Here is a 25,861-nt window from a genome sequence, read left to right as displayed (position 1 = left end):
TTTATGTGTAAAAAAAATTGATTTTACATAAATCTGTCAAAAATACATGACACATTTGAATAATAAAATACTGTAAAATATACAAAATGAAATAGTAGAAAATAAAATATATTTTGAAATTTATATAGTATGCATTCATTACCATAGTAATTGAAGGAATTTTAATTCAGTGAAATTCTTATCTCCTGTTATGGGGAAACAGCATAGATTGTTTTACTAAACAAAAGATGCACTCAAAATAAGATGCATGGATTGCATAAGTTAGCAGCAGCATTAAATGTGGGCCAAAGAACTGTCAGGGTTTTCAAATGATTCTTTCATAGAAGTACTTGTGATTCCTTAGTTTCTAATACATTTAAAAATAAGCTACATAACTTATTTTTATAGTGCCAGGAACTTTTCAAATAGAACCAATGCAAAAGCATTACTGAGCTGCTGGAAATTTTAAATAATTCTTTGTAAATGCCCTAGGTTAATATAGATCTCCGAAAACACATTAGGAAATTAAGCTGTAATGTGAGCTAATTCAAATTTTAATTTGGCAAAAAGAACGATCCAGCCACATAGTTAATGTAAATAGAAGCATAACACAGAGAAATTAATGAGGTTTCCTTTCGTTGAATCTTAAAGGAGGCAGATAATTAGCTTCTTTTGTTATTATTGCTGGAGAATGTGGTATTGTCTTCGAGGTGTAAAGTAACTGCTGCTTGCAAAATGATGTGTTCATTTGTCTTTTCCTAATAATTATTTACATTAAACTCTCGTAGGATGAAGCAGCCCAGCCACTGAATCTTTCAGCCCGACCCAAAACAGCTGAACCTGTCAAATCCCCAACGTCTCCAACACAGAACCTCTTCCCAGCTAGTAAAAGCAGTCCAGTGACAGTGACAAACAAGAGTGGCATCCCCAGCCCGATTGGTGGATCTCTGGGAAGAGGATCCTCTTTAGGTAACTAACCTGTCCCGGGGAAATGGGAAAACTGGCAAGTTTTCTACATGAAATCTGAGCTTCAGCACACTTACTTCTGAATTCAGTAGATATTTGGGCCTACATTTCTGTTTAAAATGGGGAAACAAAATTGCAGGAAAGATTTGTAAAACCTTGCCAAGGTTTTACAAGGGTAACCAAAATGATGCAGCAATGATATGCATCTGCAAGAAATTCAGCAAATAAATATATAATGTAAGAAATATACATACATAGAAATATATACAGAGTAAGTAAACAGAGATGCATATATAAAATGTGTAAAATGGGTTTGTATGAGCATTTTCCTCAAAGTCACCAATTGGGTGTATATATGCAAAGTTAACTTTTGAATTTTGACCTCTGGATTAAACAAAGAAACAAAAAATCTTTGCGCACACATGGAGCCTGACTAGATACTAGAAATACACACATAATGACTCATGTGATTAGTGTACCTGCAATGCACAAGTTTTCATGCACTTTCTTGAACCATGGTCCGGGAACACTCAGTATGTCCATGGTTTACAGTAAACCACAAGCCAGGCAAGAAGGTAACTTCAAATGAGGTTTTCAACTACTTAGCCCAAATATACCATTAGTTTTACCCAGAACAGCATTCTAAAAGAAATCTAATCCTCTGCATGCTTGGTATTAAGTTCATCTTACAAAGACCACATGCTGAATATATTCTTTTCTTTTTTTTTTTTTTTAACAAAGACAGAAAGGCTTCAGTCTAGCCAGTTTATTTTATTATTTGTTCATGTTTTCATTATTTGTTCACCCATCTGTCAAGAATTGTTAATTTATATGGTTCCAAATAGGGAATTTTTGACCTGTGTTCAAGATTCTTTAATTAAGAAATAAAGCTTAATAAGTAGTGAAACAAAATTGATCTGAAAACTATGTATGAAGACTACCTTAACCAGTCAAGAAACAGAATCAAGAGCTGCAAAATGTAGATGATCAGCCCTAAAGTTCAAATAGTAAATTTTAACAGTGACTAAATACTTACTACAGACCACTTATTCACAATCTGTACCTCAAGTGTACTTGTAAAATATATAGAAACACTTGTGAATAATGAACAGATATGTTAAATACATACATTAAATATATAAAAATTATGATTTGTTCCATTCCCAAAACACTTGGGAACATCATGATCTCTGAAAGGTACTTTCTGCAGCTAGCTAGATATTCTACAATGTCAATTTATTTCCAGATATCACTGCACTATCTAACATTTAGAAGTGACATACCAGTTTGATGTCACAGACTATTCCAGAGAAATGGCTAGAGAAGATACACCTAAGGTGTGAATATTTTTCATGCAGTCATAAAACGTTGTCCTCTCAATCCTTAAGTGTAAAAGAAGTCAGGGAAATGTCAAAAATCAGCAAGCAACACAGGAGCTTTTGCTCCATTTTTACAATAAATTCGGGTGATTGGGAATCTAAGTCTCGCTAAAAGTCATGCAAATATAGTTCCCAACATAGGCTGCAGAATGGAACTTAGTTGCTGAATCAGTTCAGAGCACTGGGAATTTTGCCCAGCAAGAACACTTGTTGTTATGTAATATGTTACTTTTATTTTGGAGAGGGGTGCTTCATTCAGACAGAAGACATCACAGTTCCATCTCAAACATCACATTTTGCATCTCTTCTTAACTAGACCACAGTATTAAATAAACTGTTTGGTTTCCAAGATAAAGCATGAGAAATCTTTAATCTCAAGCTTTTTTATTTTAAAAGAATTCAGGGTCCTTCGAGGCTGAATTTGCTATATTTTACTCAGCTGAACTTCAGTGAAGTCAAAGGAATATGAAGATCATCTTTGAATAATTCCAAGTCTTACCCTGTTTGTTTTTTATCTTTCTGTTTCTTTGGTTGGTTTGTAGGGTTTTTTTTTTTACAGTGGACTGTTAGTAGGTACACAAATCTAACAAATCTGGCTTTTTTATAAAAGTAATTTGCTTGTCAGGCAGATGCACAGGTCATGCACAAATATTTATTGCTCAATGTTTCCTTGCTAGAATGTATATACATTAATCTAACCATGTGTGGTATAGATACTTCCACATAGGAACAGGTGCATGAAGTTTAAGCTTCATCACAGCAACACAAAACAACCAGTCACCAGATAATTGATGTCTTTTGGTCTCAAATCAGAAACTGTATCTGGGGCACTCATCTTTACCTCTAGCATGCATTTTAAGATGTAACAGGAATATTTTGTGTGAGTTTGATGCATGTTGAAAAGTTTCTCTTTCTGTCCAGAGTGGCAGAAAGAAAAGCATTTTTTCTCTGCTGATTTAGAGCTGTATACTTATGTTAAGGTGATAACAAGCTCTGTCCCCCAAAAGTAACTGTGGGTGATCTTTCCAAAATTGCAAGCTAATCTGGAGTGATAGTTCTCTTGGTAAAGAAATTCTAAAAATTGACAGACTTTCATGGACAAGTAAACAAGATTTCTGTCTCCTTCTTTTTTCATTTTATTAATTAATGTTAATACCTCAAAGGCTCTCACTTAAGAATGAAACTTAAGAACTTCAGAATACTGTTGTCTGAAACACATATTTAACTTTGAACTTTGAGTCCATGTGTATGTTCAGATACATCTGTATCAGGCGATGCTAAGACTTTGGTGGTTGTATTTGTAGCAGCAAAAGACGTGCAGAGGCTTATCAATCACTTCTGTATATTAATTCAGCCTTCAAACAGACAACAACTGCCATTCCCTCTGCTTTTGCAGATGTTAGTTGGGTGCAGCTCTTACAGTATGAGAACCGAGTGCTTACGCTGGATTCTAATTTGGATAATTACCTAAATAAAGTAAGTTCTCTGTTTACAGATATCCTTTCCAGTCTTAATGCACCTGCCCTATTTGGGGACCAGGACACAGTAATGAAAGCCATTCAGGAGGCTCGAAAAATGAGAGAGCAGATCCAAAGAGAGCAGCAGCAGCAGCAGCAGCAGCCACATGGTGTTGATGGAAAATTGCCCTCCATGAATAACATGGGTCTAAACAACTGCAGGAATGAAAAGGTAATGTCTCCCGTTGCCACACAGTCTGTCACTCATTCTTCTTTTCCCTGCAAATAGCTTCTTATTTTTATATAAAATTTCTTTTTGGAGCTTTTAGCCATCTCTGATTTCACGTTAAATACACCTTGTCACTTCACAGTACTGTGCTACAAACTTCTCTGGGTTTACATGACAGCATTCAAAAAAAAAATAATCCTGTGCATTCATGTGGTGAAGCTGTAAGCATGCATATAACAACATGGAAAATTAATTGATTGAAGCTACCGTTGTTTGTGGTCACTAGATTTTCAATTGTACTTTTGAGAATGATTGGATTGATAAATACGGCAAAAAGGCCAGTTATGTACTAGCATGGCTGAGTATTACAATGCTATGGAATGTACCTGAGCATGCTTGAATCTGAGGCTCAGATGCAACAATTTATGCTCAAAACTGTGATTTGGGCTTTTAGTTTCAACAGGAAATTAGAGATCAAATTTCTTTCTTGAATCTTGGCCGTAGTTTCCATATGCTAAAATGAAATGGGTCACTACCGTAAAATGGTGAATGAAAGAAAGCAATGAGAAAACATGATCAGTATTGGACTGAGTAGGACATCATCCAGTTTACAAAACCGCAAGCTGAGATCACATCCAAAAGGTGAGGAACAGTTTCTATCACACACACTTCAAGGACTGCTCAGAGGACAAAGAAGTGTCTTGGAAGTTTCTTTGTATCTGTGTTGTCCTGCTCTGTGGCCTTTCCAAGATCTACCACATCTGCTCCAGGAGCAGGTCCCTGTGTGTATAACAGAGCCAGTGAACACTGATCAGGTAATTGGCCAAGCTATAAGGCATTCCTTTTGATGAAGAATGCTTCTCTGTTAGCTTCCCTAGAGGTGGCTTATGCTGCAAAAAATACAGCACACAAGTTATTTTTCACCACTGACACAAAATCAGTTACATACCACAATACTTATTCCATTTAACTAGAAAGGAAAAAATATTATCCCAGTAATCACTATGGCACTGGCAAATAGGAACAGTTATGATGCAATTTAGTAATAAATGAAAAGAAAACTGACATTCATTAGCTATAAAGCAACTGGTGTTTCAGACTATTTGCTGGAAAAAATAAAAAACATGAAAACCAGGTAGTTTTCAATGCCTATAATTCATTAATAAAAATACTGTCATATATCTGTATATTAGTGGGTAGGTTCTCTGTGTCTTGGGGGAGGGAGGAAGGATTTTATTATACTCCAAAGACTAACAAGAATTTTTAGTCCAGGTTGAATAAAAGAATCAGCAGAATATTAACTATATCTTAAACTGTGAATTTGATGATACTATGATCTTTTCTCAACCCACAAGGGAATATTCAGTGAGTAAGTGGATTGTAGCAAGGCACGGAAAGGAAAAGAAATGTTGTAAACAGACCCATCAAAGATTGATACATACCTTTTAATCTACATTTCATATTTTTGCTTGATAGGTTCTTTGCAGGACTCAAAACCAGAGAAAGGCTCAGTGCCTATTAAAAAGATTTGCTAAACTGTTGCCACACAGGATTAACAATGCTTTTACAAGTCAGATCAGAGGCTAATAAATATTTATTTCTGCTAGTGTTAGTTTAAATGTCAGCATTGAAAAACTCACTTAATAAAGATTGATACTATGAAATAATACAAAAAACTAGTAACTGACCAAGCAGGCCGCATTCACAGAACACTAACTGTAAAGTCAGTGTTTGTCTTTAACTAAGAGGGAGGGTACTAAACCCCAAGTTATAAAAATAAAATAAATGTCACACATGATCAGTATTAAGAGTTTATAAAATTATCCTTATTTTAAAATATTTTTTATGAGTTGCAGTGGCTTGACATTTAAAAATATCTAATACACTTTAAGGGCTATTAAAAGAATTCTTAACATTTGATTTGACTTTGAAAAGTAAGTATAAAAATGACATCCACTTACTTATCAGGTCTACTCCCTGAGTATTTTCAGTACCATGTTTATGTGTTGTATTCAGTATACAAGTTTCCATTTTGTCTTTCACCTTTTAAAGCAGAGTCGGTAAATATTTCAGTGAATAGTCTGAAAGTTCTTTTTTGTTCTTGTTGCTAGCAATACACAGATTAATGTACAGCTTCCAGATTGAGGTTATACATCAGGCAGTCAGAGGAGAAATTTATTTTTTTTTACTTGCAAATACAGCAAAGTCAATTGGAACTCTTTAAGAAATACAAACAACATAATTCTTAAATGCCACATTTTATGGTGAGACTTTTCACGATGGCACTTGCAACTTTTAAAACCTAAGAATAAAACAGCAGCATGGAAATCTGTTGTTAAGTCTCTCAATGCCCTTATATAATCCTGCTGGTTTATTTATTGTAGCATGTACTACAGAGTGAACCATTAAGGCAGGAGAAAGTTGCAATATGTACTCCGGTTTTACCTCTATTACCCTTGCTCTGTAGATGCAAGAAAAGGCAGGGTTTGCAAAAGAATGGGATAGAAATCAGTAATTTTAAATTATGATCTGTCCCCACTGTCTGTCCTAAAGAAAATAAAAGAATTAAGTCAGTTATGAATACTAAAGGAATGTATTTATATTTTATATTCTATTTATATTTTTAAGTATAAAATACATTAAACCAGAAGCATCCTTTGCAGAAACAGAATTCTAGAGTACTCTTTTTTTTTCCCCTTTACCCTCTGCCTTTCAATTTTTACAATTTTTATGTTTTCAGGACCAAATTTTCAGAAATTGGCTTCTGGTAATTAGACTTCTATAAATGACTAACTAGAAGCTGGCACTAGAAAAAGATGACAAATTAATTGCCTGCAGCTGGTTTAAAAAAGCTATTGAGTTCTGGTCAGTCACTGGTCTTCAAGTTCAGATAGCTGGTAATAGTTTGTTGTGCAAATGATTGCGCTTACAAAATTATGTACGTAGCTTCAAAGCCTGGGCTTAGGCCTTTTTGAAAATATGTCATTTAAATCTCAGAAAGCTTTGTATTTGGTTAGAGACACAGAACTAAAAATTGCTTCTGTTCATATTCTGCTGTTCAAAAAAAATCTACAAAGCTTTAAAAGTGCTCACAGAGACTCACTCATCAGAAAGACCAGAACAAAACCATGAAGCACTCCGGCACAGTCCAACTTTTTCATTTGCTAAACATTAAGGTTAGGCTATGCTTTTGAGATGATACCATTCTACGGACATCTACAACTCCGGAGTTAGTTCAGTTTGTGTACTGTTGTGGGTTAGGCTAGGCAGGTAAGCACCATGCAGCCACTTGCTCACTCGCCTCTAGTGGGATGGGGGACGAGAATCAGAAGGCTAAGAATGACAAAACTCATGGGCTGAGACAGTTAAGTAAAGCAAAAGCTGTGCACAGAAGCAAAGCAAAATAAGGAATTTATTCACCACTTCCCATCGGCAGGCAGGTGTTCAGCCATTTCCAGGAAAGCAGGGCTCCAGCACGTGTAACAGTTACTTGGGAAGACAAATGGCAAAACTCCAAACATTTCCCCTTCCTCCTTCATCCCCCAGCTTTTACTGCTGAGCCCAATGTTGTATGGTGTAGAATAGCCCTTTGGTCAACTTGGGTCAGCTGGCCTCGCTGTGCTCCTTCTCAACTTCTTGTGCACCCCAGTCTCCTAGCCGGTGGGCCAGCATCAGAAATAGAAAATGCCTCAATGCTGTAAAAGCACTCTTCAGCAAGAGGTAAAACATGCCTGTGTTATCAGCACTGTTCTGGTCACAAATCCAAAACTCGGCACCATGTGAACTAAAATTAACACTGAGCCAAAAGCAGTAGAGTGCACACAAGGCAAAACATCACTATAGCAGAGCAGACTTTTTCTACTACATCTGGCGCTGATCAGGTGTAACCTGACTGAGGAAAGGGAAGTTTCACAGAGTAAACAGAAACACTGGGGAAGGGGAAAGAATTAGGAAATTCCAGAAAATAGGCTACAGAGCTCTTTGCATGTGATACAAGCAAAACAAAATTTGCATTGCTAGAACTACTTATTTATTTTAGTATTTCAAACTAGCATGATTGCCTAGAAGTTTTGCTTTGATTTAAGGCTTTATATGAACCTGAAAATGCTATATAATTTATAAGATAACTGACATTATTTTTAAAAGGACCAAATCCTATCTTTTTTTGTGCATAAAGCATGAAAACACTGACAAAAACACTTCAGAAAATCTTTGTAGAAAAAATATAGGCAAAAATGCCTCAATTTCACTGGAGAAAAGTACATGAAGTCAAGATAGAACATATAACCAATTAACAATCACAAAGTATCTGCTACACCCAAGGATATATCCCCACCTCCCCATTTGCTTACCCATGAAGCATATTCATTGAGATCTGCAAGGAAGCAGAATTTAATACAACATTTTAATGTTTATATTCCATTCCCACTCTTCTGTAGATTTTCAGGCAACTGTGTATTTGTAGTAAGAAACCAGAATTAGACCCCAAAATAAATGACATGAGTCATCGCCTACTTCCTGGGAATTATAGTACTTTAGCACCTCTTATAATGAGCCTTTTATTCCTTTCTTATTTCTAAATCAAAGTTTTACAAGTTGAATCCACAAAATTTATCCTAATATAGACCACAGTTTGTATGCAAAATGTGTACATTCTTAAAAATGTGTATTATTTACCCTTGGAGATGTTACAGTCTATTGATCAAATCCATATTTAGGCACTTGGATTTGACTTGATAAGCCATAACAACCCCTTTGGAGGTGTTATGGTCTGCTGTATTTAGGGACTGTTAAATATGTGGATTATTGACACAATAGAGTGTAACAACTCCTCTGGAGCTGTTACGCCTCATCATTTATATGAGGCTACTGCACATGCGTACAAACTTTGCTTGATAAAAACACTTCAGGAAGCCTTTGTAGGAAAAGTTACTAGTCATGCATAATCTCCTTTTGACTGCCTACAGCCCTGCAATGACTCCATCATTGTATTGCTTTTTTCTAAATGCAAGCAGTACTGGAATTTGTTGCCGACAGTTTTTTACCAGCTTTTTTCTCCCCATACATTCAATATTCTAGACAGAACAACTTCAGGGGCAGGTGTCAAGCTGTTTTCTGCAAGTGCAGCGTATTTCTTAGACAATCACATAGAGAAGCACCTTGTTATTAGGAATTTCTCAACTTGTTTAAAAAACCCAGATAGTTAAGAAAACACTGTTCCAGTGCATCCTGTATTCAATTATCTTTTCTCTTTTTACCCTTAAATTGAGAACACAAATAGTTTGGTCATAAGGGCCTTGTGGATTTTTATAGATCTTTATGAATAAGTGTTTTAGAGTTTCAGGGACTGATCTATTCTCATTTGCTTTCATTTTTTAAGAAAAGCCTATTCTATTTTCTTTTTTCCTTTAGTTTCTTATAGCAGAATATTTGTAACTAGTAAATAAGAGATCAATACTTATATTTCAGTCTGCTGGGAGATATAAAAGAAACTGTAAGCATTTTCAACTGGATCCTTATTTCTGATGGTTAAATCTTAGTTCTACTTGTAATTAAAGGGCAAATACCTCATAATTAGGCCAAAAAATGGATAGCAATATCAACAGCAAATGACTAGTTTTGTGAAGTTATTACTTTTATTATGGTATTGCCTCCATAGCCATTGTAACATGTTCTGTTCTCACTGCAACTTAAGGAGGGTCCCATCCCATATAGCTTACCTTTAGGTATAATTTAATTTAAGTTTAAATATATATATTTGGATTCTAGAATAGAAAACCTGGAACCGTATAGAGAGAAAAAACAAAGACACAGATTTACTTAAGGAACTGTTAGTGTGGTCTCACTTTCTTGCAAGAATATAGGCAATTTATTCAACACAGTGGGAGTGTATTCCATCTGTCTAATGAAGGATCTGATTTCCACAAAGAGACACTGCAACTGGGAAAATGTTTTTCCTGAATACGTCATTCTTCTCGGTCGACAAACCTTTCCCTGGGGAGCTTCTGAGACATAGAAGGACATATTGCATAGAGACAACCTCTTTACAGTTCCATCATTTTATAACAGATAAACGACTTCTCTAAGTTAAATGCCTTAGAACAGGGAAAAGTTTCAAATACAAATCCCAGTAGTCCTCATAATTCTTACAAAACAAATGTCCTTTATACTTCACTGTGAATTTGTCCAATTTAGTAATCTGCTTGTGGCTGTACATAATACATGTAAGCAATGATTTTTTTATATTGGGTGTTCAAAGTTAGCTTCCTAAAGCCATATTTGGGCACCACTATTGTATTCTAATGAACTTTTATTTCTTAAAAAAAAATTATATATATATAAAATGACAAAAAAAAATTGTTCCTAATTTTTATGAGACTGCAATAATTTTGCAATTTCCTTTTTAGGCTTATCCTAGCTACATGAAAAATGTGTCTTCATTTTATATCAACTGTAATATTTCCTTAAGAATTTTAAAAGAAAAATAGTGACTCAAGTAAAAAAAATTTTAAGTAGCTGCAATGCAGGAGCCTAAGTCCCACTAAACTAGCTCTGAAAATTTTACCCCAAGGCAGACAAGCAGATTTGTGACTGCATATACAGTAACAGTCTATTTTCAGTAAAATTCAGCAGTTTTGTATCCTTCTCCAGCACTTTTTACAATAATTTGGACAATTCAGAATTTCAGCTGATGTAATACTGCCCCCTTTTATTAGAACTGGAAAACATGCTGGACTTCAAACATTTAGTTTTGTAGCTGGAGAAATTCTGTTTGTTTATGCTGTTGCTTCCAATGCTTGAAATTGCATGACAGGATAAGATAAAACATGAAAACAATATAAGTTTATAACAAAGTAGGTGGGGGGCTGGGGGAGTGGATAATAATTCCAAGCAGTATTTTTGCAGGGTATGTGTAATAACTGGACTTCATAGGTAGCATGTCACTCCAGGAAATTCCCTGATATTTTTTCAGGAAGTTCAAGGTGTTGCTGAATTTTGCTTTTGTATCAGTTTCATTGTCCTGTGTGCTTGCATTGGTGTTCTATAGAAATCAGTGTATTTATAGAATAACACTAGGGCACAGCAAGCATTGTCTTTTTTTTTCTTTTTTTTTCTTTTCGTCTTTCTATTGTGAGGAATTAGATACATCTTCAAATAGCTGAACAATTTTAATATCTCTCAGGCACACAGAAGTGTTAAAGTGAATTTATTTTTTAAATTAGAACTTTAAAATGTAATTTGAAATTAAATTCAAAGCAAAGCATCTCAGAAAAAAGGAAATTAATCCCTGGGTCTCCAATGATATCTTTTAAAGAGAAATGCTTCCATTATAAACAAACAAGGGGAAAAAAAATCACCAGCTTTTGCAGATATCACAGGAAACAAGATCAGGCTACTCGTACTTAAAGAAATGTTTTACCTTATTTCTATGTATTTAGTGAAGAAGGTGATGGAAGTTGTAACTGCAAATGCACAGAGGGTCAAATACAGCCCTAACGCTGGTACTCGGGTTATAAGAGTTATGGGAGGAAAATACCATTGCTAACATCAGCCTCAGTAGAAGAACATAGCTCCATTATCGAGGCCAGGTTTATAATGGGAACCAGGTGCTGTGAATTTCAGGCTGTGGGTCTGAAATCTTGTGAAGTCTGTTCCTCAAACTCAAGAGATAGAAATATGAAAGCTGCTCATAAATGTTAGCTTTCTGTCTGTACATAACATATGATTCAGCCTTTAATTGATCACATGCTATTGCTCAAATACTATTCTTTACACCTAAAGTCATACTCGTGCCTACCAATATACATATTTTTTTTATTTTTAGATTTACTCTGTATGCTATGTGTAGAAAGACATACAAATAATGTATTTGAAATTTACACATTAAAAATACATGTTCACTGAAACTGTGAAACTGACAGTGGGAAGACAAAAAGAAACAGTGCAAAATCTCTGGCATATGTAGGTCATTTAAATTTACAGATAAGTTAGCTTTGGCGCCAGCTTACTATGAATCTAGTTTTGCATCTATGGAAGAATTTGCTGTATAGGCCTTTGTTTTTAAGCATTTTGCTCAATTGGCTTACTTTCCAAAATTGTCTTGTTAAAGTCGGTAGCTTCTGCCTTGCTGTTCCAATATATTAGTTAACATCAGTTAAATGCTTAGTCCCTCAAATTATGTAGAGGCTCATTAAAATAAAATCTAAATGATTTGTTTATTGATTACATTATCTAAATCAATTAGTTAAATGAAAAATATGCAATCTTTGTGAAGTGTAAGTCGTGGAAAATTAATTGGACCATAAATGAAAAAAAAGTTTGACCAGACCAATAATGATGTATATACATAAGAAATTAAAAGAAAATGCACATAAGCGTAAATTACCTATATGAAACATTATTATTTCAGTAACTCTATACACTTACATATACAGGTGTCTATGTGTGTATATCTACACACCCTGTATAGAGAAGAAACTTCCCATATTAGGTAAAGTATTAAAGCTTTTCCAGTTCCATCATGCTTCCAGTTCCATCACAAAAGCACTTGGCAATAAAATATTTTCAGGAAAGAAACCAGCACATTCTTTTGGTATTAATAGCTATATTTGCATTTGAATATTGGCTACAAGAGTTTTTGCCACAGTCTATGCTTAACAGCATGCTTGTATTGTCACAGAACACAACATTTTTTTTTTATTTCTGTTGTCTGGGCTACTTCCAGGGGTTGCCTAGATGCAGGTTTTAGACCTCATTAATGATGATGATGATGAGAATAATAGACATAATAATAATAGACATAATAATAATAATGATATCATTATTATTATTAATAATAATAGGGGAATTTGGCCCTGTTCTTCTATTGACTTTCCAGTTCAAGAAAACACAGCAAATACACTTCTTTTTCACTTGTGTGGGGTATTTCCTATGAAAAGGATAAAAGCTTTGCCCTGTTTTGGTCTTCTCCCTTAAATCTTGGAGCAACGGAAAATCCCAAAGGAATGGAATTAGATTAAAATGGGTCCCAAGGGTGAATGTTGAAAAATTTGCACAAACCAACAAGGATAATTTTTCCCAAAGGATGATGTTCTGCCATAAAGGATAGCGTCTTTGTGGTGAAGCTAACAGCATAATGATTGTATCTTCTTATGTACAATACATTTCCCAAGCTACTCAGGAGACTCTGCAGATATATACTGAAATGCATTCCATACTATGCTTCTCCACAAAACAGTAAAGATAGGTTGAAAATTATTGTTTGAACATAAATTTGCTAGGACCGGAATATATTCATTGATTTAAATTGTGGGTCAAAATGGCAGCTGCACAATCCTATCATATCCCTTCTTCAATTGTCCTGAGAACTACAGAATACATTTGCATATTATTTCACACTTAGACACAGACACATCCACAAAAGTTACTGCTGTTTATTTCTAAGCTCTGTGTATTCCTCTGAGTAAATTCACAACAGCAAATGCATTGCCAATATAACTCTCTTAACTGCAGTAGATTAAGAAGAGCAAGGATAAATTGGGACTACTTTCTCTGATACTTCATTACTTTCTAAAATTAAAAATGTATCCTGTTTCTCAAGTATCATTAGGCTGCATCAATAGGTATGTTAAACTGAAATACACTCCGTGTTGTTGAAGTATATTTACTTAGCTGCCGGTTTGTGGGATTATACACTACTCTGTGCTGGCTTAACTGTTATACCTCAAACAAAAAATAAGTACAGTAGCAGGTAAAAATGGCTTCTTTTCTCTCATTAAAGGACTTGAGCAAATAACGCAAAACGGTATTTGCAAATGTTTGTTTGAAATCTGATTAAGGGAGTTTGACCATGCTTATTTCTTCCTTTGTTTTCTTTTCACAAATATTCACGCAAACAGATTTTTATTTCTACGGGTGTATTTGCATATTAACATGGACATTTGTGCAGAATTAGGCATTTGCTGTTTATGCCCAATTACTCACCCCTGTTCATAAAAAACAGAGGCTTTGATGTACCACCCGCTTCAAACTCCATGCTGACCAAATGAGGAATGCAGTATCAGGGAGCTCTTCCAGCCCCTGATACAGTGTCAATGCTAATTATAGATCTTTACAGCAACTCTGTGAACTCTGCAGCAATTTAATCTAGGGGTCCTGCAGGCCTTGCTGCCCTATGCCTTACCACTGCCATCTTTTTGCTACCAATGGCATGCCAGAGGAAGGCACATCAGTTTTTCTGTGGCGTTGAAGCTAATGGATGCAGGACTTGATAGCTACAAGTAAAGGCTTTCCACTACCTGGGAGGTCTTTTAGCTGAGAGAATTTCCAGTTGCTTTTTTCAGGTAATTTAAGGCAATGTTGCAATACTTATCACTGAGTCAGGCACTGAAAACAATATAATTTGTCTTAGGTGACCAACTACATCATAAATCACAAGCAGCAAACTACTGAACATTTAAGTGCATAGTTTATGCATAACTCAAAAGTTAGATTGTTAGAACACTGACACTTTACTTATATGCGTATAGAAATTGCTGATCCTCCAGGGGTAGTCTGAAAAGATAAGACAGACTGTATGTGTTGGATAAATTGCTCACTGCACGTAGCTTGTCCATCTGTAGTCACATAACACTAACTCCATAAACAGGTCTATCTCAATTGGAAATGTGTAACAGCGTAATAAAAGATATTCAACATCAGATTACTCGTACTAAAATCATGTTCAAGTCATAGTAAGCTGTTACAACACTACTTAAAACCTAAAGTATGCCTAACCCACAAGCTGAAATTGCCCAGCTTACATCCTAAAAATCTACAGACAACATTCATTTCCCAGCATTTCACTTTTAATGCCTGTGGCCTTTAACATGTTGCAAATGCTTCTATGAGAAAGGCTGGAAAAACATATCAAATTTCTGTTCTCTTCCACTTGCTGACATTCATTAACTGAGGGATAACATTGAGACAAGGTTTTGGAAAGATCTCTTCACCTCCACCCATTCCAAAGCAATTTATTAAGCAGCCACTAAGAGCAGTGGACACTTGTGGTTTAATGTCAGACCTGTGTTGATCAGTAGCTGGGTGCATGCTGTCGCTGTTATCTTGCCAAAGGCTTCTTGAGATGGCAGGCAATGGATGCATTCTTATCTCACTGCCATTTTCTTTGCATCCTTGAGTTAATTGCTGTGTGACAATTTCATTATATCGCTTCTATTCAGATGAACTATCTTCTTCGTATACATAGAGATTCTTGCTTAGTGCATCCTACTTTCACAGATTTGTTCCCTTCCATTTCTAAAGCACTAGAACACTCTTTGCTGTGTTTTGGATGCCAGTACAAATAGAAGCCATCACTGAGAGGATTCGCACTAGAACCGTATACAAAGTGAGTCACTGACATGTCATGTACTGTAAAACTTCTTGGTCTGTCAAGGGTTCAGCAGGCTGCCGAAACATATTCAGTTGCCAGCTCCTTGCCAGAGTTCTGTTCTGGCCACTCAGGTTCTTTGAATACTCATGAATAAGATTAGGTTATACAGCTGCACTCTTCCTCCCAAGGGATTCCACTTTATCAGGGGATTACCTGCATAACCTTTGTATAACTCCTGTGTTTTATTCCCCAATATCTCACTACAGATCACACTACATCATGACAAATGTGTCATTGTGAAGTGTACGTCAACTCTTAGTTTCCTTTCAGAAATAACCCAAAACTTATAAATACAAGAAAGATTTTCCTGCAAAGTTTGCTCCCACCCTCCTTCACCCAAGGTTTATTTTTTTCTCTTTCTTTGCAAGGAATGGGCTGAGTTAATATTCACAGTCATAGACTGACTATATATAGACCAGGATACCTATCAGTCCTCTGCACTAAATAGCATGCTCTGCTATGTATGATTTCCATTCCATTCAGTGCAAAAGCCATCCATAGTTTATCAGTATATAGTCACTACCATGGACAGACAAAAGTAGTGAATTGCAGTATGGGAGATTTGTAGCAAATGTGTGAGTTATTCTATAAGGGAAGAAGGAGATGAAGTGTACTACTTGATTTATTAAGTGATTTCCCTTTATCTCCATCTGTGCCATGTTACTGTAGCTATCTAGGAATACGTGTTAGGAGAACATAAACAATCCAGTTAAAAGGAGAGAAAAGCACCCAGTTTCCTGTTTGTGACCCCATTTAAGGTCTCCTAATGTAAAGCATTTGCTATGTTAAGGATGGATTTTGCACATTTGCCTCTCTGAATCAGGACCCACACTACTTATTCATCCTTCAACTGTTCTGGGATTTCGCTCCCGAGGTATTAGGAATGCTCCTGATGTGGTGCAGATGTGGTTTAGGTAGTGGAGGTCTCTATCATTCTCTTATGAAGGTCTCTATCATTCTCTTATGAAGGTCTCTATCATTCTCTTATGAGAGAGAGGGAAATTTTCTTGCAGTGTTTGCAATGATTTGCTAGCCTGGGTCTCCTTTCCTTTTTTCCCCTGCTGCTCTCTTCCCTGCTGATCACCCTCACTGTGCGCTTGCTGGGACTCTTGTAGTGCTTCATGAAAACAACATCCCCATATTGCTGTTGTGTGTTGCATCTTAATTAATTAATAGAATGGCACACAATTTCCACGGTAGAAATCCCACTAGTATCTTATATGGTGAAAAGTGAATATTATTTCACAGATTTTTGCTGTATAGTGGGTATATTCTCTATACAACTATATTCTTGTTGCTACTTGGATTTAAGTTCACAATCAAGCCTAAACATTGAAGATTTTTCATGAGCAAAATACATGATTTATCACATTTTTGATTGCTTGGAGGTAGCAAAGTAATAGAGATAAAATTAAAAACTGCATTGTAAGTTAATCACATTATTTTTTTCTTTTAATTTTTCTATTTTGATAGTGATGAAATAACTTCTTTAGGATCAGACCCTTTTAGGCTCTGCTTTGGATCAAACCAAAGCAGGTATAGCCCCTGACATGAAGATCTTTAATAGATCTGAAAGGCAAGAGCCTTTCTTGGTTCCATACACTGCCCCTCCAGTGCAGAGGTTCTCAGCAACCCCGGCTGAAGCTCACTCCCCCCTCAGGGACATAGCTATTTGAGCAAGTCTGTTGTAAAGGCAACAAAACATGGTTTTGAAAACAAAAAATCACCCCTCCTCTTTTATTAAACTGGAACATTTCACTGTTTGAGTGTCACAGCATGAACCCATAAATAACTGAATCAGAAGATTTAAAGGCTTGTGGACCAGTAGGTTGGAGGGTGAAGGATGGGACAGAACTTCACGGCTGTGTACGGCGTCCATGAAACTGCACTTTGAATGTAACACAGAGTAGGAAATAAGAGTAAGGGAGAGTACAGACAGGAATATGAAGTTCCTATAGTTTGAATGGTGGATATAAACCCAGATAGCTCCAGAGTATATAATTCTTTCCTTCCTTTTGGCATCATCCCTTTCAGTTCTCCCAATATATAATAATTTGAAATTCCTCTTATGTCTCTGTTTCTAAACCCTAAGAAGCAGCAAACCTGAGCCTTGCTGTTTGCATTCTTCTGATATCAAAGACTCCTATCCCACTGGGGCCCTTAGCCATAGGAGAGGTTTGAGGGAGGGAGAAGAGATGTTTTTCCTTCTTCTTAACTGCTCCACCAGCTTGGAGGATGGGGAGGGGAGAGGGATCAGATAGTAGATTTTAATGTTCAGAATGGAGGCTGGGATGTGACTGATGCCTGAGCCCAACATACTGCTGCTTATCACTGCTTTTCTTAGCCGATGTGGCAGTGGGGTTGGAGCTGGGTGGAGGTTGGTACCTGATGATGCAGAGTACCTATCCTCCCAAGGTCAGCCTGTTTCTGCAGAAGTCCACACCCTAGAGATATCTTGTCCCATATAGAAAGCAGTAGAAGGATATATTTCTTCATGGATAAAATCTGTGTTACAGATTTACAGGAAGTATTTATTTATTCTTCAAATTAGCTGAGCAGGAGAATTAGCTAAACAGAGATGGATTTAGAGATCAGCACAATGCAGCAAGATTAAAAAACCCTTTCCATCTGAATTAATGAATTTCAGACTGCTTTTCATAAACTAGTTTTTTAGAAGTCATCTGTGAAGCCTTATATAAAGAATTTTCAAAGGTAACTTAATGGGATGGAGAAAAGGTTTAAAATTATCTACTGAGGCTGTTGCAGGAGATATTAAATATTGATTTATCTTGGAGTAAGAATCATACTAAAGAGTGAGGCTTGTAGTCAGATCAATTTATCTGGAATACAAACTGTATGGCCATATTTAGTACAATGTCAACATGAATCTTAAACAAGTAGATGTGAAAGGTTGAGCATTTAATCTAAATCTACTGGTTCTCCCGATCTTCAATTAAAAAAAAAAATCTTAACAGTTCAAACTGAACTGCTCCTAAATGTTCCAGGTGGTTTATATTAAAAAGTGCTTTATTTAGTCAGTCATACTGTATCATAACCCTTTCCCGTGCATCTTGTTGCAACTAGAAAAAAAAATCCACAGTCCAAGGCTTTTCCAAGTCTTAAGTTTTTAATACTTCAAACTCTCTTGAAAACCCAATGTAAATTGTTGAAGTAATCTGGCAAATAACACTGTAAGCAATTTTCTGCTACTTGCCACTGCTACTGCACTGCCAAGCTTTTGGTCATAATATAAAAGTTGGCTCAGATTGTACTTAACCAACTAAAACTGATTATGTTCCCTTTTCAGACATAAATAGATACCAGTATGCCAGCTAGTGGTACTGGCTAAAATATTTTTCAGTCTGTATAAGTGTACATAGGTCTCCAGTAGGATATCCTTTATCCAAGTCTAACATCAAAGCAGTAGGTCTCAGATAATTTAAGTGTTACATTTGCTTTTGTTTGTACTGTTTTCTTTAAACATATTCATTAGAAAAGAGCAGAGCCTTTAATGTTCCATGACTGAAAAATCCATCAAACAGATTTACGGCAGAGGCAGTGTGGCATAACAGCCAGTGGACTGGCCTAATGTTCAGGAGTCCTGGGTTCAGTTCTCAGCTTAATCATTGACTTTCTGGGTAACCGTAAGATAATAATTTCCCTTCTCTGTGCCTGAAGATACTGTTACCAACCTCCTTCTCAAAATGGTTTGGGCACTGCTAATGCGCAGTGGTAGGTATTATGATTGTCTACATATATAGTAGTAAAAAGCTCCAAAATACTGATTGCTTCCCCAGGACATTATTATTCCGTTTCCTGTAAGATACAGCTAGAAAATACAGCCACAGTTATAAAGTGTACAGGGATACAAAGGAGCAAGGAAGGTATGAGACAGGAAATTCCCTCTTACTCACAGATTTTATTTGTCCACAGAGCAGCAAAAATCTTCCACTGGAATCAGGAGCTGGAATGTTCCTTCAATGAATTGCATGAACTTTTCCGTATATGTCATCTGGGGTGGATGGATAAGGATAGCGGAAAGGACAGAAAAAGTTAATTTTAAATGCAGAGAGATGTATTAGGACCCAGTCTATGCTACTGCTGAAAATGAGGTCAAAAATAGGTCTTAAGTGGGACATAAGTGGCTAATATGCTCTGTGGGTGAAAACACTACTTCTGAAACTCCCATTCAAGATTGGTTGTTAAGGTATAAAAGCATTTTCTAAACTGTCATTGTTGCATTGAGCTGAAGAGTACTTTAATGGATATCCTATGTGGGAAATTTGAAACAAGCTTTTCATGATAAAAACAATGTTTATAAAGTCATTCTACTTTAAATGAAAAGCTAGAGAGTGGATTTTTTGCCAGTAGCATTAGCTATAGATGACTAGTAGTTTTGTCTTTGTATATTGCAGCAGTAAACCCACATAATTTCTTCAGCCTGTAGGTATTCATTTTGCATTTAAGATGGTTTCAGGTGTAAGGGTTCTTGGATTCTGCATGAAAAAAAATGCATAGCCTTCAGTTACTCTTTTAAGGTACGCTTTCTCTCTTGCATTATTTTGATTCATACTTCCTGCATGGAAGAGTTACTCCTTCTGAGAGATGTAAATCTCTCCAGTTTCCAGGAAATACATATGTGCCTGCATTTGCATGTTGGATGTAGCACATAGAACCTTTATCCTACTTCATCAGTTGCTTTTGTTTGTTTGTTTTGATGAATTTATAGTGTTCATAAATCCAGTTTGGGCTGCTTTTTCCTTGAGTACAGATTTTAAAAACATAAATTATGAGCAACTTAGTTCTGATTGTATTGGAAAGATAAGGAAGTAAATATAGCAGTTTTACTGTTAGGCATTTGTTCTTTTGCCTTCAGCTAGGACATGGTTAATGCAAGGTCTTGTCCACTTGCATAAATCATTACAGGACTATGTACTTGACTTTCTATTGTTTTATTCCTAAACAAGAATAATTCTTTTTCGTACCTTCAACCTACCTGTCTCAAAAAGAAAAAGGAGCAATCAATAAGGAGAAAGCATATTTTTCAGCCTGAAAAGTAGTTGTCTGATTTTTATTCTCAGATTCAGTGTAAACATATGATAACTACATGCTTTGGCCCTGATTCAGTGAAGTATATTAATCCATTCTTAATGTAAGCACACAAGTATTCCCCTGGAGTTAAGTAGTGTCCTTGTCCTTGAGGTCTCTGTTGGACTGGAGTGAAAGTACTCAGCACCTTACAAGATGAAGGCCTGTAAGAGGCTGCAAGAATTTGCAGCTCACTGGTTTGCTTTGCTTTGGTTTGTTTTTTTTCCTGTTGAATGAAGATTAAATACAGAAGCTAGTTGTGGGGTACATCTATATTATCACAGGCATTATGTACATCACACTTGATATTGTAATCATGCAAACAGTAATCTTGCCTTCCTGACATAAACAGTAAGCAGTGCATTTTCCTGAGGCTGAAATAATCAGAGAAAAACATGGCAGTGATGGGGGTACAAGTGGCAAAACACTGCATAATGATGTTGTTATCATTGTTCCATTGTCACCCATCCTTATTCCATAGTGATATGTTTCTTTTCTCTCTGAATATAACAAAAAAAGCCCGAGTATAAACAGAGTAATATATAAGCAACTATCACAAAATGCAGCCTTGAAAAAGTATACTTAAAATGCTACAAAATAAAAAAAAATATATCATCTTGATAAATCCAGAAAAATCCTACTTTATATATGCATGTTATGCAATTATATATTACATCCAGCACAAGGCAAGGCATAGACTTGAAAACAGTAGCATTTGGTGGGATTTTGTTAACTGCCTTGATTGCATTTCTAATTCTAAATATGAATATGAACATTTAAGCCCAAGTGCCTTTTGCATCACCAATTTAAACTACTTCAGGTGTCTTCCTGAAAATGGGATGGAACAGCCATGTCTAGAGGCCTGCATTGCTTATAGAGATAAACAAAAGGGGTAGGTACCCCCAGTGACTCCTTCAGAGTATCTGGGTTAGATATTTGTACTTCCAAAGCCCTGGAGAATTTATCCTAATGGAGCTACTGGAATCTACACTTATAATATACAACACTATACATGTTTAAAGATTGCCGTAATAGAATGCACAAAACTCTGATTCAGATTTTCCCTGAAGTTTAGTTCTTTAATTGTAAAAGTACTTGCAAATAGAATATTTGAAATACTTGCTTTTAAATCTTTATAAGTATCACCCACATATAGAGTAGAAAAAGTACATTTATTGCTATTTGATAAATGATTATTGCATCATGTGGTCCATTTTTATTACAGCTCTTCCAGTATTGTTTGATCATGTCACAATATCTGACATGTCCCTATCAGAAGGCACAGCTGTAAAATGATGGAATGAAAGTATCTATGAGAACAACATCTATCTTTCTCTTCACATTCATAGGTTTAAAATCAAACATATATATGTGTCTGTCTGCATGCACTTACATTTCCATATCGTTCATAAAAGAACATCATATTGCTTCTCAAGATGTTTGACCAGTGCTGTGTGTGTATGTCTCTGTGTGTGTGTGTGTTCTGGATTTTTTAAAGACCTCTCTTTTCCCAACTTTGTGTGGAGGGCAGCTGAATTTGCTTTGTGCTGTTGAGGTTAGCAGAACACCACAATGAAATTGAAATTGGTGACTTCTTTTCTGCCTGTTTTTTTTCCATTCCAAAAAAATTGTTGTGCTGAACCTAGAATAGTTTTTCTGGTTGTTATACTGCTGTGGCTTCTTGCTAAAGCTGTGTTTTCAGCCTGGAATATATTACTAGATGACTGAGACAAAAGGAGATTCACAGTTTTGAGGCTAGTAACCGGATCTCTGATCTTCAAAATTCTGTTCTGATTCTAATGCATGAAAATACTTTTAATAAAATTCAGTAACAAACAGAAAAGTTTGGAGAAGCATGAAGATATACGTACAGAATCATGGCATTGTCTAAATTTGGTAAAAGTATTTCTGTACACTTTTATGGCATTTCAATGTCTCCATTTTTAAATACTTGGTGAAAATAGGCCATAACTGACAAGGTCCAACCATTTGCAACATTAAACTGAAATACAGCAAAATATATATTATTATTCCTCTATAATATTTAGTATTCTCAAAACTCTAATGCTAAAAATTTGCATGCTGTTCTTAAGGTCCAAATGTAGCTATCGAATTGCTTCTGTTACTCACTTTACAGCACAGAGAAAAACCCCAAAAAACGGTTCTTCTATTTCCTAGAAGTGTATGTCAATTGTAAATTGTGTTTATTTTTTTCTATCTCTGAAAAACACACATGTATGTGTTTAGTTAAAAGAAAAAAAAAATCAATGGTTGCATTCAGATTGTTTCTAATTACAAGATAAATAGATTTGGTCTATACCATTTACCAGTCTCCCTTAAATCCAGTGAGTGATACCTGATGTTATAAAAGAAAATTAACTTCTCTCCCTAGAAGGCTCCCAGTTAATCATCTGTGGATGTTGGTCAGGAGGGAAGGGAGCAGCAGAAAGAACGAGGGAATTTCTCTTTGACCCCAGCAGTTGAACAGCTTACACTCTGGAACATGAGATTTGATTATCTTAGCATGTGTTACTACAAATGTTATTAACAGTCATAAAATTATCCAGCTCATTTAAAAACAAGTGGCAGCCCAAGCTTTAGACTCTTTCTGACCTCTAGTGAATTCTGCAGCCATATTACGCAGAGTGTGAAGTAGTAAGTACTTTTGTTTGCTTTAAATTTACCAGCTGTTAATTTAATTGATTGTCCCTTTGTTTTCAAGGACTCATGACTTCTCATCAGTCTAAGGTAGAATCTCACAATTGGTGGGATTTTTTTAACATTTTTTTTTTAATCTTTACCTTTCAGTTGATGTGTAATTTTACTGTAGGCTGCTGTATGATTTTGCTGCTGAAACAAAGAGTTAATCAGAAAATTCTCAGATACTGCCATGCATCATGCCTTTGTGCATGAATAAAAAGTTGGAAACCGCATGAAAGCAGTAGTTGGGTTACCACACAACTGGATATGCTTAAGTCTGAACGCTTCATAACTCTAACTACTGGGGAGTTGCAAACTTATAAATAACCTTGCAATTGGTTAAAACCATATTAAAACCATATGAACAAAGACATAAAGCATTTGGTTAAAGGGGCTCAGTAAGTGCAGTAATCCTGTTGAAAGTAATCTAACCAGGACAGATCCATAGCTTAGGAGTGCCTGCAAGTGTGGCAATAGTTATGGGTATGCCAGGTATGTCAATACTTCATGTGCAGGAGAGGATAATATCCTACTTAGGTGGAAACATTTTCTACCTTTTTTTTTTTGCTTTTAAAAATATTTTTAAATTCATGCACTTATTTTTAAAGGCATGCTTCAATGCACTGAGGTCTATTAACTTCTTAGTATGTGCTGAATGCTCCCAATAATCAGGGAATTCATCTAAATCCTTCTCATTTGTGTTCAGAGCTTCAGGATGGCTAAGGTTCACGCTAACCAGAGGCTCTAGGAATTCTGATCCTTAAAATGAGGCTTCCAAAATAATTAGCTAAAGAGAGTGTTTACATGTAGGCTGTTTGGGTTTGCATTTACTTATCTGCTGAAATTTCTTGACTTCAGCACTCCAGTTTCAAACTGTATTCTAGACACTTTAAATTTTGGTGAAATTGCAATTCTCTATTTTGACACCAGAACCTGGGTCTTAAAAGAAGACAGACAATCACTATGAAATTCTGTTACTGAACAGCTCCGGAGTATTTTCCGTTTGTGATGGTCTTGCATATGTCACATTGTCACGTGGCAGCCAGCTGAGGCTTGCCAGTCAGGCAAAGAAATTTTAGTCTAAATTCCGTTATCTGCTTTTAACCTCTTACTTTTCAGTTATGCTTTAAGATGGAAGAATACATATAAAAGGGGACCTAGTGGTTTCTCTCTCCCCGCATCTTTTCAAGCAAGCTATTTGCTTTGAGGCACTGCCATGCAACACAAGTCTGGAGTCTGTGGCAGGGATGCTAGTCCACGCTGTATGTTCAGCACACAAAGATAGTACTGGAACAGTTTCTGAAGAACACAGGGGCCTTCAAAAACTGAAAACAGCCGTATGTCAGGATGAAAATTCGCTAACTGTCCCTCTTGGTTCCTGAGATCTTTGAATTCAGGTATTTCACTTTACATGAAAAATAAAGTAAGGTCAGGTTGTATCAACATCATAGAACTCAGAATATCCTTCATTCATGCAACCTGTAAAGCAGTGGTTCGGAAAGATGTATTGTGTATCTTGTAGTATCTTAAAATATCAGCACTCCTACTACAAGTTTGCCTGCTTTGGTAATTTCTCTGGTTTCTTAGAGCAACTCCTGCTGCTATGACGTTGAAAACAAGTTCTAGATATTCACCACAGGTTTGCAGAACCAAAGGCTTTGCTTCTAATTGTAACAATAATTCAACTATTGTGTTTATCTACTTTGCCATCCAAAGAATTCCAGCAGTTGCATGCCTGCACACCAGTAGGATGATTGACACTGTTGTAATAAAGTTAATGTTTAAACTTCCCACCCATAATAACTAAAATATCCATAGATAAGGCTGAAAGTCAATTTGTAATTATCCCTGCTGTGCCAAGATGTTGCAAAAGATTCTAAGTGGAAGGTAATTTAACTTTTCAGACCTAGCCCTTAACAAAGTAGGAAGAAGGTGAAAAACATGGGGCATTTGTATCTCAGCTTTGCGGGGGTCAGGGGGAGGTTTTGTGATTCCTTTTTATTCAAACTGGGAACCATTTTCTCTTTGTTCTGCTGAAAATGTCCTTCTTACGTTTCGAATATAATAAGTTGTCTGCCTGTTGTTTACTGTCCATAGTACATGAAGGGAATAGATCACAGTTAACAAACAAGCTACTAGAACATTTAGTATGGAATAATTCAATTGACATACTTTTTATACGTAAAGACAACATGTGATGATTATTTGTAGTCATCCTAACTAAAATATCGTCCTCAGAAGAAATAATACCCCTTCAGTCACACGCTCTGGGGCTTCTGTGAATGACCTGTATTAATTCAGTTTCTAGAGACTGGCTCTTTAAATTAGTGTTGGTAACTGCTTCCATGCTAGACTATTGAAATAAAGGGTATTACATCATTGTCCAAACATGTCTACTTAAATAAAAAGTATTTGTTTGCAAAAAATATATATATTTTAAATCTTTTACACAATGATCAGCATGCATGCCATTTTCCATTTCAGACTAAGCATACATTTCAGATGTGGAAAAAGCAAACATGTTGAAATAATTTGAGGCATGGGTATAGTCGGATCAGTCTTGGTAATCCAGAAGGGAGGGGTGCCCAGTGTATTATTACATTTCGTATATTATTTTTCAAGAGATGGATGC

General features: G+C 35.9%; 1 protein-coding gene across 13 annotated transcripts in view; it reads left to right on the top strand.

The window, feature by feature from the left end:
• The window catches only part of SOX6 (SRY-box transcription factor 6), a 375,823-nt gene that overhangs the window by 310,384 nt on the left and 39,578 nt on the right, over positions 1-25,861 (top strand). For all 13 annotated transcript variants that reach the window (XM_055722486.1, XM_055722487.1, XM_055722488.1 and 10 more), the window contains 2 exons: positions 768-948; positions 3,820-4,013. In XM_055722486.1, coding sequence (XP_055578461.1) covers positions 768-948; positions 3,820-4,013 — 375 coding nt within the window. The remainder of the gene's footprint in view (positions 1-767; positions 949-3,819; positions 4,014-25,861) is intronic.

This window comes from Falco cherrug, chromosome 10 (genome assembly GCF_023634085.1).
Source record: "Falco cherrug isolate bFalChe1 chromosome 10, bFalChe1.pri, whole genome shotgun sequence".
Taxonomy (NCBI): Eukaryota; Metazoa; Chordata; class Aves; order Falconiformes; family Falconidae; genus Falco; species Falco cherrug.
The sequence above is the reverse complement of the archived record's forward strand: the minus strand, read 5'-3'. Positions and strand labels throughout refer to the sequence as shown.